At 38.2% G+C, this 13382-nt stretch overlaps 1 protein-coding gene across 1 annotated transcript; it reads right to left on the bottom strand.

The window, feature by feature from the left end:
• Positions 1–1436: 1436 nt before the first annotated feature.
• vamp2 (vesicle-associated membrane protein 2) lies at positions 1437–11958 on the bottom strand. Its single transcript, XM_063894796.1, has 5 exons — positions 11560–11958; positions 7815–7908; positions 7462–7620; positions 7183–7234; positions 1437–6338 (listed from the first exon to the last, which is right to left on the bottom strand). Coding segments are annotated over exons 1-5 (324 nt in total). The 5' UTR covers positions 11562–11958; the 3' UTR covers positions 1437–6321.
• Between the last annotated feature and the right edge of the window lie 1424 nt (positions 11959–13382).

Genomic DNA, 13382 nt, shown 5'->3' with positions numbered 1-13382 from the left:
GCGTTCCTCTGCGTCACGGGAAGTGCTCGTCTGCTGTGTCACCACTAGGTGGCACTGTTCCGTTTGAAGTCTTCTGAGTTTCAAAACCCTTCTTTTTAATTTATTTTTAACTTTATTGAACTTTATTTCAAATAAATCAGAAAAAGACACCTCAGATCAGTGTTTATTAAATGAATTAAAACTGAGGGCATTATGAACAAAAAGGTCAATCAGGAATTAAAGTGTGTAGAAGTAGCTCCATGTCATTAAGAAAACCAATAAATCCTGAATACATTTTGAAGAAGCGACATTTGTGGATGACATATTTAGTTAATATAATCAAACTACCATTTCAAATGCACCTTTTTCTTTTTCACCGTTTTCAAATTCAAGGCCACATTGTATATTATCATATGTTAAGACTGGAAGGTTTTGCTCATTGTACATAAACCCATACTGGAAAGCATCCTTCAAAACCCATCTATTTAGGAGCAGTTATTTTTATTTAGTCTCCCTTCCAATTTGTTGAACTGATTCTAATAAATTCAAAGACACACACGGTTTCTCTTTAACTAGATGTCTTAGTTTTGTTAAGAGTTTTTTCCAATAAAGACCCATGCTGATGAAGAGACAGCACGATTCAAAGAGAGTACACAAATATAATGCTGTTTCGCACCTCCGCCTTCATTTCAATCCTACAGAAAGCCCGGACTGCACAACTTATGTTAGGTCTGAGAATAATGGTTGAACAATACTTTTTAAGAGCTTAAGTACTTTGCATTATCCGCATCTGACAAAGAAAGCAAATGCACTTCTTGGACGTTGGCAGTTCACACATTTCTCCTGTTGGTTACACTGAAACATTTATTTTGAAAAATGCGTCTGACTTATTTTGTTGACGGACACTGCATTTTGGCTTGTTTTGATAACTAAGAATCGTCGTTTGTGTTTTAGGAACATTTTGTTTTTCGAGTTTGATCCATCAAGTTCTAATCCGTCAGTATCTTTCTGACTTTATCAAACTCTGCTACTGCACTGCACGATAGAAAAGACAATGCAATAAACCAGGGTACTGCTCCATTAGGCTGCATGAATGGAAATGTGAGGATAACATCTATCCCTGGAGTATTTTAACCTTAATGTACAGCACAAGGTTTAATATTGTTCCTTTACAAATCCTACATACACACGCTGATGCTGATACACAACATTATATTCATGATAATGGAAATGCTTTATAGACTTCAAAGATAATGTGACTTTAGGGTACATTGTTTCCTACACATAAGGTTCTTCATACCCTTTGAGATAGCGGATTTATTTGTGTGCACAAATGTGTGTGTTTGATGATTGCACAATGTGTGGACTGTCAGAAGCGACTGGACCAGAAATAGGACCTTTATGGCTCCTTCTATTATCCCCATGTATTTTTGAGACGCAGTTACATTTATTTAGGATAAATTAAAGCAGCAAAAGCTTTATCGTCAATTTATAATAAATGTATGCTTTTTCATACAGGTCAGAAAAGGTCCCAGAATTGCGATCAAAATTGCATCTGCCCATTGTTGCACATCCACAAAGCACGTGAAGCACACACACAAAAGTACAAGTTGTCATAGATACTGTTTTTCCAATATACATATATTTCATGATGTTCATCAATATAATAAGACATTGATAGATTTACACTACAATTATTTTATGTACTTTAGTTTTTCATTCAGTCTCCTCTTCTTTACATTGAGTCAGCCTTTTAATTTCTAATCCCATACCAAATGACAGCACAATAAATCTATCAATAAATAAAAACAAAGGGGAAAAAAAAAAAGATAAAACGTATCACATTGCCCATGATCCTCCAGTCATGTCCCTCCTGAAAGACCAGAGGAACAGGGGCAATATGGGCCTTCATTCAAGAAACCCCAGTCCCAAAGATAAATCAAAATCTTTCCTCAAAAATAAACCAATTCAAACTAAAAATATATCTCGTAGATACAAACATCTAATGTAAACTGTAGAATCATTCTAATCATTCTGGACAATTTAAGGTAAAAATACTTTTTTTCAATTGACCTCCCATTTTCTTTACCTTTACACATCAGTGTTTACATACAAACAATTCAGTGACATCTGGAGTTATTACTTAATTGATGTGAAAAGAAAACACAATATTTGGTTTAAAAATAAAACATCTTTTGAGTAGAATATTGTACCATTATAGCCATCCAGTGAACATTCAGAGACTCAAAAGGTTCCCTCCCATTGCTGCATTCAAGCTATTTGGGGGTGCGGGTAAACGTTGCTCTGTATGTGATACATGACGCTTTGATGATGGATTGAATCTCCTGTTAGTCTCTTTCGTAATCCGTGTTTCCTTCAAACTTTGAATTACACGGGTATAACTCAAACTTCAGAGATGGTCTGCACACTTTTTACGCGTCTCCCATTTCTGATTGCCCCCCCCCCCAAATAACCTGAATTCAGCGTTTAAGTTTCAATGAACAATTCTTGAGGTTGACATAAGACAATATTCTCCACAGACTCATGTTCCAATCCCACCAAAATGGATAAATCACAACAAAAAAAGTGCCACGGTTTTAAAATAGATACGCACTTCTCGAACAGACAGTAAAGCAAGGGAAAAAAGAGAGCACTCATTTTCACCACCGTGACAAAATTTGTTGAGCACTCACAACAGTTGGATTTATGGATAACACAGAAGTCCTACCCCAATCAGTAGTGTTATTTCACTTCAGCCCACTGTGTGGTTAACTACTGTATGATGGCTAAAAGGACCACATTTGTAACCCTAGGGTGATTTTCTATTGCCGAAAACCCAATTTTACACTTTGCTAATATAGTTTTGTCCTCATATATATTTTGGTAAATTGCTAATACCTTAAACCTGAGGATATAGGACCCCCTACCCCCCAAAACACCCCCATATTACAACACCAAACAATGCAGATTTTTTTTAAACGTTTTTCTAGGTTTATTTTTAATAGCTATAGTTAGTTTATATGTCTTTTCATTTTAGAACTTGGCAGCACTACGGAGACAAAAGAAAAACAGTTGTGCTATTATTAGTTATAGGATCATGTGTCTAGAAATTTGTTACAGATTAAAGAGGCTCTCCCGGGGCGGACTGTATTTGAGATTTGAAGCACACGGCCCTTGTGTTTTGGTTTAACTTGCATATTAGAATGGCACACTCACAAGCCAAACTGACACACCATATAAATAGTGTGTAATAGTCAAAAGGTCCTGTAATCTGTGGATAAATCGCGTAAGGGTATAAGCTAGTTTAAACAGACTTGTATATTTAGGATAACCTGTTTCTCTCCGCTTGTTTTTGATGGCAATTGGCAGCGTAAGCATGGAAATCTGGTCTTTGGTAATCTTCTGCAGTTTACTTTTGCTCTGTTGGGAGGGGAGGCGGGGGTTTGCTAAGGTTAGGGTCCTAATAGAACAGCCAGCAGATCTGCGACCTGTCTACTTTTGTATTTCAGTGGTCAAGGAAACAACGTGCACTCACTCTGAGATTTAAGCGGCCTAATCTGTCGGGATAAACTAGGGATATTCCCCACACAGAGCTATTCTAACACACACACACACACACACACGCACAAATGCACACACACGCACACACCCACACACTGTAGGATTCTGAATCAGTAAGTAAGTTGAGCAAAAGGGGGGCAGGTTGGTCTACTCAGCTGGTGAGGAAGGTAAAAAGTCATGTTGAAAAGAGACAAGGCTATTAAGGCTTTACACACACATTTTGAAATATCGTAGTGTTTTTTTAAAATACCTTTCCAAAGGCTGTCAGATGTACATCATTAAATATTATTACAAGGACATAAGTGGCAGTAGGTTGGCTGAGTTGCTTTCTTTCAGCATATAGTAATGCACACTTAAAAATCCTCTGTTTTAGGAGACAGACATTTTATAGTGAATTCCGATCATTTTAAGATCCTAGATTAGATCTTAAAATAGCTTCAAATCAGCACGTTTTGATGTGTAGATTAATATCATCTTGTATACATGTGTACAAGGCCTTAGTTTGACTCTTAAAAACCAGGCGCATCATGTTTCCCTGCTCAAGTAGCCTAACAGGTAGAACACACAGGAGTAGATGCCGAACATGTAAAAAAAAAGTTCTTTAAGACTAAACCAGCGAGGGCACCAGTGAAAGAAATAATTGCAATAAGAATAGAAGCCTCTCCCTTGTTGCTTGGCAGTGTATAACGCACAGAGCTGAATTACAAAAAACACACCAGACAGAGGTAAAGAGGAGCTCACTGCTGTTGGCAGCAGATAGCACTGATTGCACACTTCCTCTTTACCTGTCTGTATCACACAAAAATATACTATAATAAAAATAGAATCTATTATATTTAAAAAAAGAAAAAAAGGCCTTAACTATAGGGAGAAACACTGAGACAGAACCACTGCGCTAGCACAACACTCTTCTTAGGAGTGCTACTTTAATTATTTTTTAAATAATTGCTTCTCACGTTTCTTGTCGCTAAACCTTAGACAGTAACATCTCTGAGCCTACCCCAAAGTTGCTGACCTAAAACTCAACTGTGACTCTGACATTTTCCTCATTCACCTCTGTCCCTGTTTCTGGATTTGCAAATAAGGCTGAATTGTCTCTTTTTTTTTATGTGCTCTTCAAGTGGAGAGGTTTTGCTGCACGAGGATCTCCTTTGGCCAGGCTATTGACCAGCCAGACAGCGCCATCAAAAACAAGGTTGTTTGTGCATTTTAAACAGATTCCTTTTTTTACGCAGTCAGCCACTCCTCCTGCACAGACTGAACGCGCGAGGGTGTTTGACTGAACATTTTCTACAGTAACTAATAGCAGTGACTGGAGACTAAGGCTTATCAGTGTCCATGTAGGTAACGGGCCAATTAGAATGAACATTTGCTTTATGGATTTTTTTCAATTTATGGAACGGCCCAGTTTTATCTCCTGGCATTTCAAGCCCATATCCACATGACATCTCCACAGTATACTGTAAGTGTAATGTTAAGATGACATCACCCATATTACAAAAAATAATAATTTGGACAGATTGAAGGTCTGATCCAAAACTTACCCTTACAGCTATTAACTATAACTATTATTCTCCTATGTTTTGTATGACCAACGTTTTAGACACACGAGTTCCGTCACACAGCTTTTTTTTTTTTAAAGATACTTACACTTACATGTGCTACGGTAAGACCATTTGCACTAGACTGCAATGAAGGAATGTTTTCGAAATAAGACACTACGTAATATTTAAATAAAAAAGAAACATCTACAGACATTGGTCCAACTGTTCTATGGCAGTTTAGAAATGATCAGAAGAAATTGACGTGTTCAAGCATGCTGACAGACAGAAGAGGGTTAGGGCGTTGAAGATGGGAGGTGTTATGTGAGTGAAATGGAGAAAGAGAACACAGATTCTGGGAGCATCGGATGGAAAGGGCTGAGAAATGATGATGAATACTCGGGATTAGTTTAACAATTCATGCATTACTTGTAGGTTTGATCAATATCGGTGAGCACTTACTTTCTTAGAAAGCCAACAAAGAAACTAAGACTTGAATTCTTTGACATCAAGTTATAGAAATCTGGGGAAATCTCAAGGGCAGTTTTGTCTGTGTTATAGCCCACATTTGTGTAACTTGATGATCAATTGTGACAAGAATTAGCTCTCTGACTTGTGTTGGACTTTCTAAGTGGACACGAGTAACACGGATGAAGTCTAACATAAAATGATATTTCCATAGGGAAATGGAGACTAACTCCACTGTGCAAAAATACACCAAAAAGAGAGAGTAAGCAGGGGACAGACAGATGAGGATAACATGCAAGATACACACTTTGATTAATAGGCAGTAGTTAACGCTGAAGCATACGTAAAATTAATACAAAAAATAAAAAATACAAAATGCACACACACACGCACACACACCTACAAAACAGTATATATCAGAATAAAACTCTACAAAGAACTATATATATCAGTTATGTAACAATTATCGCCAACCGTTGTTTCCTTTTCTGTTGTTGCATCGTCGCAAGTGTTTGGTTCTCAGTATGGCAGGTTAGAAAAGCCAAGAGGACCCAGAAAGGAGACAGGGCCACACACTCACAGGACAAATATTGACGGGGTCCATAGGCGAGGTGGTGGAAGAGGGGGAAACATGGGGCCCTGAAGGTTTAGGGGTGTTATATCGAGGCTATTCGGGAGATATATATAATAAATCATGGTTAATTTTGTAATCAATTTGAGGGTTTCTTTTCTGTTGCAAGGAAAAATTTGACTGGGGTAGGAGCGATTCTTCTTAGGTGCTGAAGTACACTGTAAAAAAAGAAAGAAAGGAAAAGAAGTGTTTGATTAATACTCTTTAAAGTTATGCATAAGTCTCCAAACAAAGATTTGCTAACAACATATATTGTCCTGCCTTATGTTCGTCAATATACTGTATATGTGTACAAAGTGAGATTCCGTTTTACAGATGATTGAAGGGGATTTATTATGCTCATTTTAGGTTCATATATGTATATTGAGTTTCTAACAGAACATGTTTACATGCTTTATGTCAAAAAACATATTATTGTTGTCATTTTGTCTTTCTGAGTATACCTGTATTCACCCTTTGTTCGAAACACTCAGCACCTGTCGCTTTAAGAGCCTTCTCAAAAAACAACCTGTAAGCTCTGATTGGTATGCAAAAAACAGGCCACACCCATAGAAATAAAATGGGAGTAGAACAGATATTGAACCCTTATAACTAGTTCAGAGGAAAATGGAAATAGAATAAGTTGCCCACTTTAACTATCACAGTTTTTCAAAATGGCAACAGTAAACAAAAAAATGTCCACTGCTCTGACCCTCCTGCTATCTTGTCTGTTCTACTCTTTTCTATTTCTATAGGAGCACCTTAGCAAAGGTAGTTCTCAAGCCTTAGTGGAATTACTGATACTGGGGCGGTGTGTTCTAATGAGCCTGCATGTGACATAGGAAGGGGAGACGCATCTTAATGACGAGGCAGCCCTTAGAAACTGATTGGGTTGTCTTATTTTACAGTTTGTGGTTTTGGCAGCCACATGTTTTTGCCTAAGCGAGTGTTTCATAACATGTCCACTTCAAGTCCACTGAGATGACAAATCTGTGTGCCATTAAGTGTTGGATGGTTTCTTACCAATAATGACGATGAGGACAATCAGGCATATCACACCCAGGATAATCATCATCTGTAGTCAGGGGTTTTCACAAAAGTTCATTAGAAAACAGTCAAAACAGTCATTTTTTCATATAGTATTTGTAAACTAAGCATAGCAATAACACAATCCTTTGGTCTGTTCCGGTCAGTGTAATGAATCATACCTTTTTTTCTAATTTGTCTGTAAACAGGGAGGTTAAAGGCTGCTTTTATAAGCAGGCACTTGCTATTCGAGTAAGCATGCCTGCATGTTCTCACCTTGGCATTCTTCCACCAGTATTTATTCTTCAGTTTAGCAGCGCTGGTCTCAAACTGAGAGGCTCCAGCCTGCAGGGCGTCGGCCCTATCGTCCAATTCTGACAGCTTCTGATCACGCTCCAGAACCTTATCCACGTTTACACGCATGATATCCACCACCTAGGGAGAGCCACGAAAAACCATGTAGAGCAATCAGCTATCGAGGCCAAACAAATTAAGTTTGACATGAAATCATGTTGAAATCTGAATTGAATGTAAGCAATAATAATATTAGATTAACAGCAGGTGACTATTGAAATAGGTCTAAAAAGTCAATGTTGTCCCTTTGGGTTTGAGGAGAGGTGTTTACTCACCTCATCCACCTGTGCCTGGGTCTGCTGCAGACGACGGTTGCTGGTGAGGTTGGGGGGCTGATTCGCTCCATCCGCTGCAGGTGCTGGGGCAGACCTAATGACACAAAAAATGAAAAGAATCAGTGGTTATATAAAGCATACCTATTAATTAAAAGATGACAACAATTTGAAAACACAATAGCAACGAGACATGACAGAAGCTTTTTAATTTGTGTGTTCAGATGTGTAATACAGAATACTGTTTTTTTAACAGATGAACTTTTTCTCCATTTGCAAACAATAAAATGGAAAGAAAAGAAGAGGGAATGTTATCAGTTTATTATAGTTATTTCCTCCTTTATTCAGATTTTCTAATTTATCATTTTTTAATGTTTTTAATGCATGATGAGGTCTCTTACTGTGCCCTTCCCAATTACAGTTTCAGAGTAAAGTGCTCAAATACTGCAATAAAGATCAAATATTTCACAAACAATAACGCCCTACGATCAATAAAGATTTGTACCTTGCAGCCCACATTACAAGTTATGCTATATCATGAAAAGATGTCTGATAGCAATCTAAGTTATTATGTTGCCTTTGGGGCGGTATGTTCGGAAACAAGCTACTATATATGAATGACAGAAATGTGTTGGGTTCTGACGATTCATGTTAAATATGTTACATACATTTTGAGATATGAAAGATATCTACATGAGAATTGTACTTCCCCAACGAGGAGTTAGAAGTATATGTGAGGGATGGTCATACTAATGTATGTGTGAAAGGCAGCAATGTGATGAATGCCCATTATGTCACCACAATTGGGTTTGTGACTAATGGCAATAGGAAATGAAATGAACAATATCTACCATATATATTATTATATATCTTTATCCTGAGAATATAAAAAGTGTATATCAATTGATGTGTACCTTGCCCGCTCCTGCTGAATGATATTTCTTAACTGATTATCATGTATGTTAGCAACGGGCTACAAATGTTAATGTGTGGTGCTTCCAAGTGTGCTGTTTTGTTACTGACTGAGTTAGTCTATTTGCTCACAGATTATGGGATTTTGCTTTGGATTGAACAGTGCCTGGAGCTATATATACTGTATGTAGATATGGAAGATTGCACCCATTTATGTTGGGTTTTGAGAATCAAACTAGAAGGATTTTGAAGATTTACTGTGTTCTAATAATGAAGATATCCAAGTGGAAGCGCGAGGGCCCAGCTAATTACCTACTTTAACAAAGATAATTGAGTACCACGCACAAATAATGACCTCAGTGAGAGAAAGGCAGTGAAAACAAGTGTCATTTACATTGAAAAGTGAAAGCTGTGTGAAAAAATGTCTCGTCATTATATTAACACGTGGTTGTGCCTCGGCTGTTTGCAGCAGTAAAAACACATCACCAGAACTATTCAAAGTATACATGGTATTGTTGAAATATTTCTTGATTCTTAACCTGTTCCATCAAAACCACTGTCATTGTTGTTGTTGAGTGACAGCAAAAACTACAGACCATCAAAAATCATCATGTTTCAGCTGAGTGAAAACCTACCTAAATAAACTGAATTGGCATCATTTCCCTATTAGTCAGATGACAAGTTGTATCATACGTAACATGATTACACTTTTCACATGATGATACTTCCTACAGCAGCAGATTGATACATTAAAAAAACAAATGAAAAATGTTTAGGATTCTTCAATATTTCCTGAAGTAGTGGAGTAGCCCAGCAGGCTATATGTAGCAAGCCTTATTGCTATCTATCTAACCGGAGAAATCAATACATTAGACAATGAAGCTGTTTCTAAAATTAGAATGTGAGATTGACTAAGTCTGTAGTATCTTCTGGCAAAGTAACCTTGGTTGTAACTCAGTGTGAGAAAGAACTCTGTATAAAGGTCACCTTTACACGCTCACACATTACTAATCCTCTAACAACAACAAATCCCTTTCAATAGTTGCCCGGATGGTGCTGGTGGTCGATGCCAACTAGCTCTAATAGAAACATGACAATGTAAAACACTAAAAGCTATGAGCAGTGTAAGGAAGAATGTTTTATGAGTTTTAAATTAAGATATACTAAATGTGTTGGATGGTTGACATTCCCTACCTATAAATTATACCACATCGGTTTGATGTTATCGCAGTGTGATTCTTTTCACTTGCCTGCAAAGATTATTATCACCTCAACTAACACCTCAACCAACATATACAGATTTCAATGTAAGGCAGGTTTTCTTTTTCAAGCCCTAAGGGTTTTTCTTTATCCACCTGTGCATTGTCTTAGGTTATTTTATTATGTAACCTTTTTTCTTTCATTCATCATACGCACAAATAAAGACATAAAGGATGGATTTCTGTTTGTTTGCTCACTGTCATGGGAAAAGCACCCTGTCTGACTTTGAGCACTGGAGAGCGACATTTCAGCACTGGACAGCGCCTCAGCAGCCCAGACCAGAAACTGTCTGATCCAGCCTCACTACCCATTCTGTTTGATGCTCTGAACCTGACCCACACAGCACTGCCTTATTTTAATTTCTGACTGTATACACGGAAACACAAGGCATACATAACGTCCTGTAAGACATCACGACGAGGCCTGTAAATACTGTGAAAGCCTACAACATAGAGGGCGGGGAGCTTCCTTATATGGGGGGATAGATTTTAAATACTTGGATGAACAATTACAACCAAAATGTCGGTGACAAATGTAACATACAGCCCACAGAAGGAGCAGACATGCCACCCCAGCTCAATGACATGTCGTGTGTCGGCAGCAACGTTTTAACAAAAACTGACAGGCGAGGTTGTCACGGCTCTTCTTTCCTGCCATTTATATATTTGTATAATCAAAAGGGGACCAACAATTGACAGGGAGGTTGACATTTTACCGGTTCCATTTTCCCCTAAATTCTGCCTGAAATATGGTGAGATATATAGCTGTCCGCCCTCGCACGACAATCGACGACATACAGTAGGAGGCTAGGCTATCCCCACCCCCCGCTGTGGGTTGCAAATATCACGTAAACTAGGCCTAAGCCTACTTCAGAGCTAATAATATCATCGTCTATAAGCAGGTCTTTGGAGTGTTCGTCGAATAATGTCGACCCTTTAAATGTTCAACCTGGTGCCCTTGCTGTTTCTTGAATTAGCTTAATCGTCACCTGTGGTTCAGCGAGACTCTGAAATGAAAGGCCTGTAAATGTTAAGTAAGGACAACAAGGCTTTTTGAACACGGTGTATTCTTCATGTGGTTTTAATTAGCCTGTGGGTAATCGCACACAGACGGTGTCCTTTCAAATCAAACCAGTCCAAACTGGAAAACATGCGCGCGTACTGGCTCCGGTCGGTAAAAAGCACGAGACGACTAAATAAAAAAAGAGGCACGCGACAGACAAGGGGCTAGTTTATCGTGTACAAACCGAAAAATAACCTTAAAATGTGTTTAAAGACGATACACCCTCCGTCTGCTCCAAGGTTAGGCCGACGCGTTAGCCTCTACATTTTACGTTCGGGTCACATAAGAGAAATAACAGGTGTAAAATGAAATTCAACAGCGGTATTTACCAATGATATACTGACTAACGTGAGTCTTTTTTACATAACCCCAGTATTTGATGGAAAAGACACACAAGAGACCATTCAGACACCATTAATCCCAGATAGCCTGCCAATATCCGTCGTGAGGACGAAATGCATTAATAAATTAGTAATTGGAAAAAAAAGAGAGCCTTAAACGATGTTGTACTCACATTTTCCTGGTTGTGTTGGCTGGACAGCTGTGCTGAAATCCGGACTGGAAATGTAAGCGTTTACTAAGTGGCTGGCTGGCAGATGGATGTGGATTGCCTTCTGCGCTCCTCTCTTCCCTCTGGCTCTCTTTGGTTGGTTATTGTGCCGTTTCCCTGCCTATATAGCCTAGGAGGAGCACTGGCTTGTATCTGTACAGACAGAGATGCGTTTCCTCCTCGGTAAATAAACTATTTTCCTCTTCCTATTTCTACGGCAGATGCGGCACCTGCAGGCTAATTCCGGAGCCCGGTGCTGTCAGAGTCCGTGCAGTAATGAAGGAGTAATAAGCAGCCGCCTGGATTAGGTGGACAAAGATGGCTCAGTGACGTCAATCGTGGCGAGTTTCATGTTGAAATGGGTGACCACAGGAGACTTCAAACCCACCGTTTTATCGCCAAGGACAGCACTGTTTTGATCTATTTATGTTGCACAGGGGACTTTCAGCATATTTCCTTTGCATGCATTACATGTCATGGTCTTGTTTGGGTTTAAAGCTTCATTAAAGGCGTTTATTTTGACTACAAGTCTGTCCGACAACAAAATGGCGTTCCTCATAAGGGGGTGTGGCCAGTTTCTCAGTAGGTGTTTGGTTATCATTCATAGTAAATATGGACTGGGATGTAGTGGACAGTAAATCCACCTGCAAAGGTTTACCACCCTTTTGGTCGAGGAACAAGGTTTCACTGTTATTTCAGGTTGACAGTAATCTCCATTTTATTCAGTGTGCTACTGTTAATTGTAAAACATAATCCTAATTTAACTAATGTGAGGATAGTGTCTTAAATGTTGGTGTCATTGGTTCCATTTCTGCTCCTTTAGCAGTTCCCCAAGCAAATAAAAAATGACACTTAATTACTAATAAACGATAAAAGGCAAGAGAAAAAATGAGTACGTTTTCTTTAATTTATCAGTTTGAGATTAATGTCAAAAGATTTAGAAGAAGTCAAAATGTTGAAATGAAATTGAACTTTTGGTTCCTCGAATCATTTCCTCATTCTTGTGGAAAGTAGAATCACTTTCATTTTTTGCCTTATTGTCTATAACCAAAACAGTTATTCACTTGAGTTAGACTCATAGGTTATATACACAGTGTCCTTTGTTAAAAGCGTAATGTAACATTTTCTTAATAACAAAGTAACATTAACACCAGCTGGTCAAACAAAGATAAAGCATCCAAATAAGATCAAGCAAACAATTCTGAAGACCTTTTAAGACTAAATGTACTTTTCTTCAATTATGATCAGTTAAAACACACACAAATCAAACTCTCCATCTCTAAGTAAACCCTTACAGAGGTTTAAACTGTAACGTATTTGTATGTTATTCAGTCAATTAAAGATAACCCTAGATAGGGTTTTTCAAAGAAGCAGCACTAAACTGCAGTCATTCTACATGCAATGGTGGCTAGCGCAAGTTGTAAGTAGCATTACTTAAAATTCAAAAGTAATTAACACACAAGGGTTGTCATGAGGTGCTTGTCACTGGAAGTAGACAGAAATGTTCTGCACATTGGCTACATTTCACTTTTATATAGTGTGTGCACATTTTTGTCATTTTGAAATCAGATAGTTCGGGTTTTACTGCACGAAATATTTCTGATACAAGTTCCTCTCCTGCTTTTCTATGGCAATCAACACCACCACCAGCATGTGTAATTGTGTAACCATAAAAAGTGTTATCTAAACTCTGCCTGTACAAATTATGAAGATATTGTGTGGTTCGAAAACAGATGTAGTCTCAATCTTTTGGTTCATAGGGTGACTCACACTCTGAGGAGCCCACA

This window comes from Eleginops maclovinus, chromosome 11 (genome assembly GCF_036324505.1).
Source record: "Eleginops maclovinus isolate JMC-PN-2008 ecotype Puerto Natales chromosome 11, JC_Emac_rtc_rv5, whole genome shotgun sequence".
Classification (NCBI taxonomy): domain Eukaryota; kingdom Metazoa; phylum Chordata; class Actinopteri; order Perciformes; family Eleginopidae; genus Eleginops; species Eleginops maclovinus.
The sequence above is the reverse complement of the archived record's forward strand: the minus strand, read 5'-3'. Positions and strand labels throughout refer to the sequence as shown.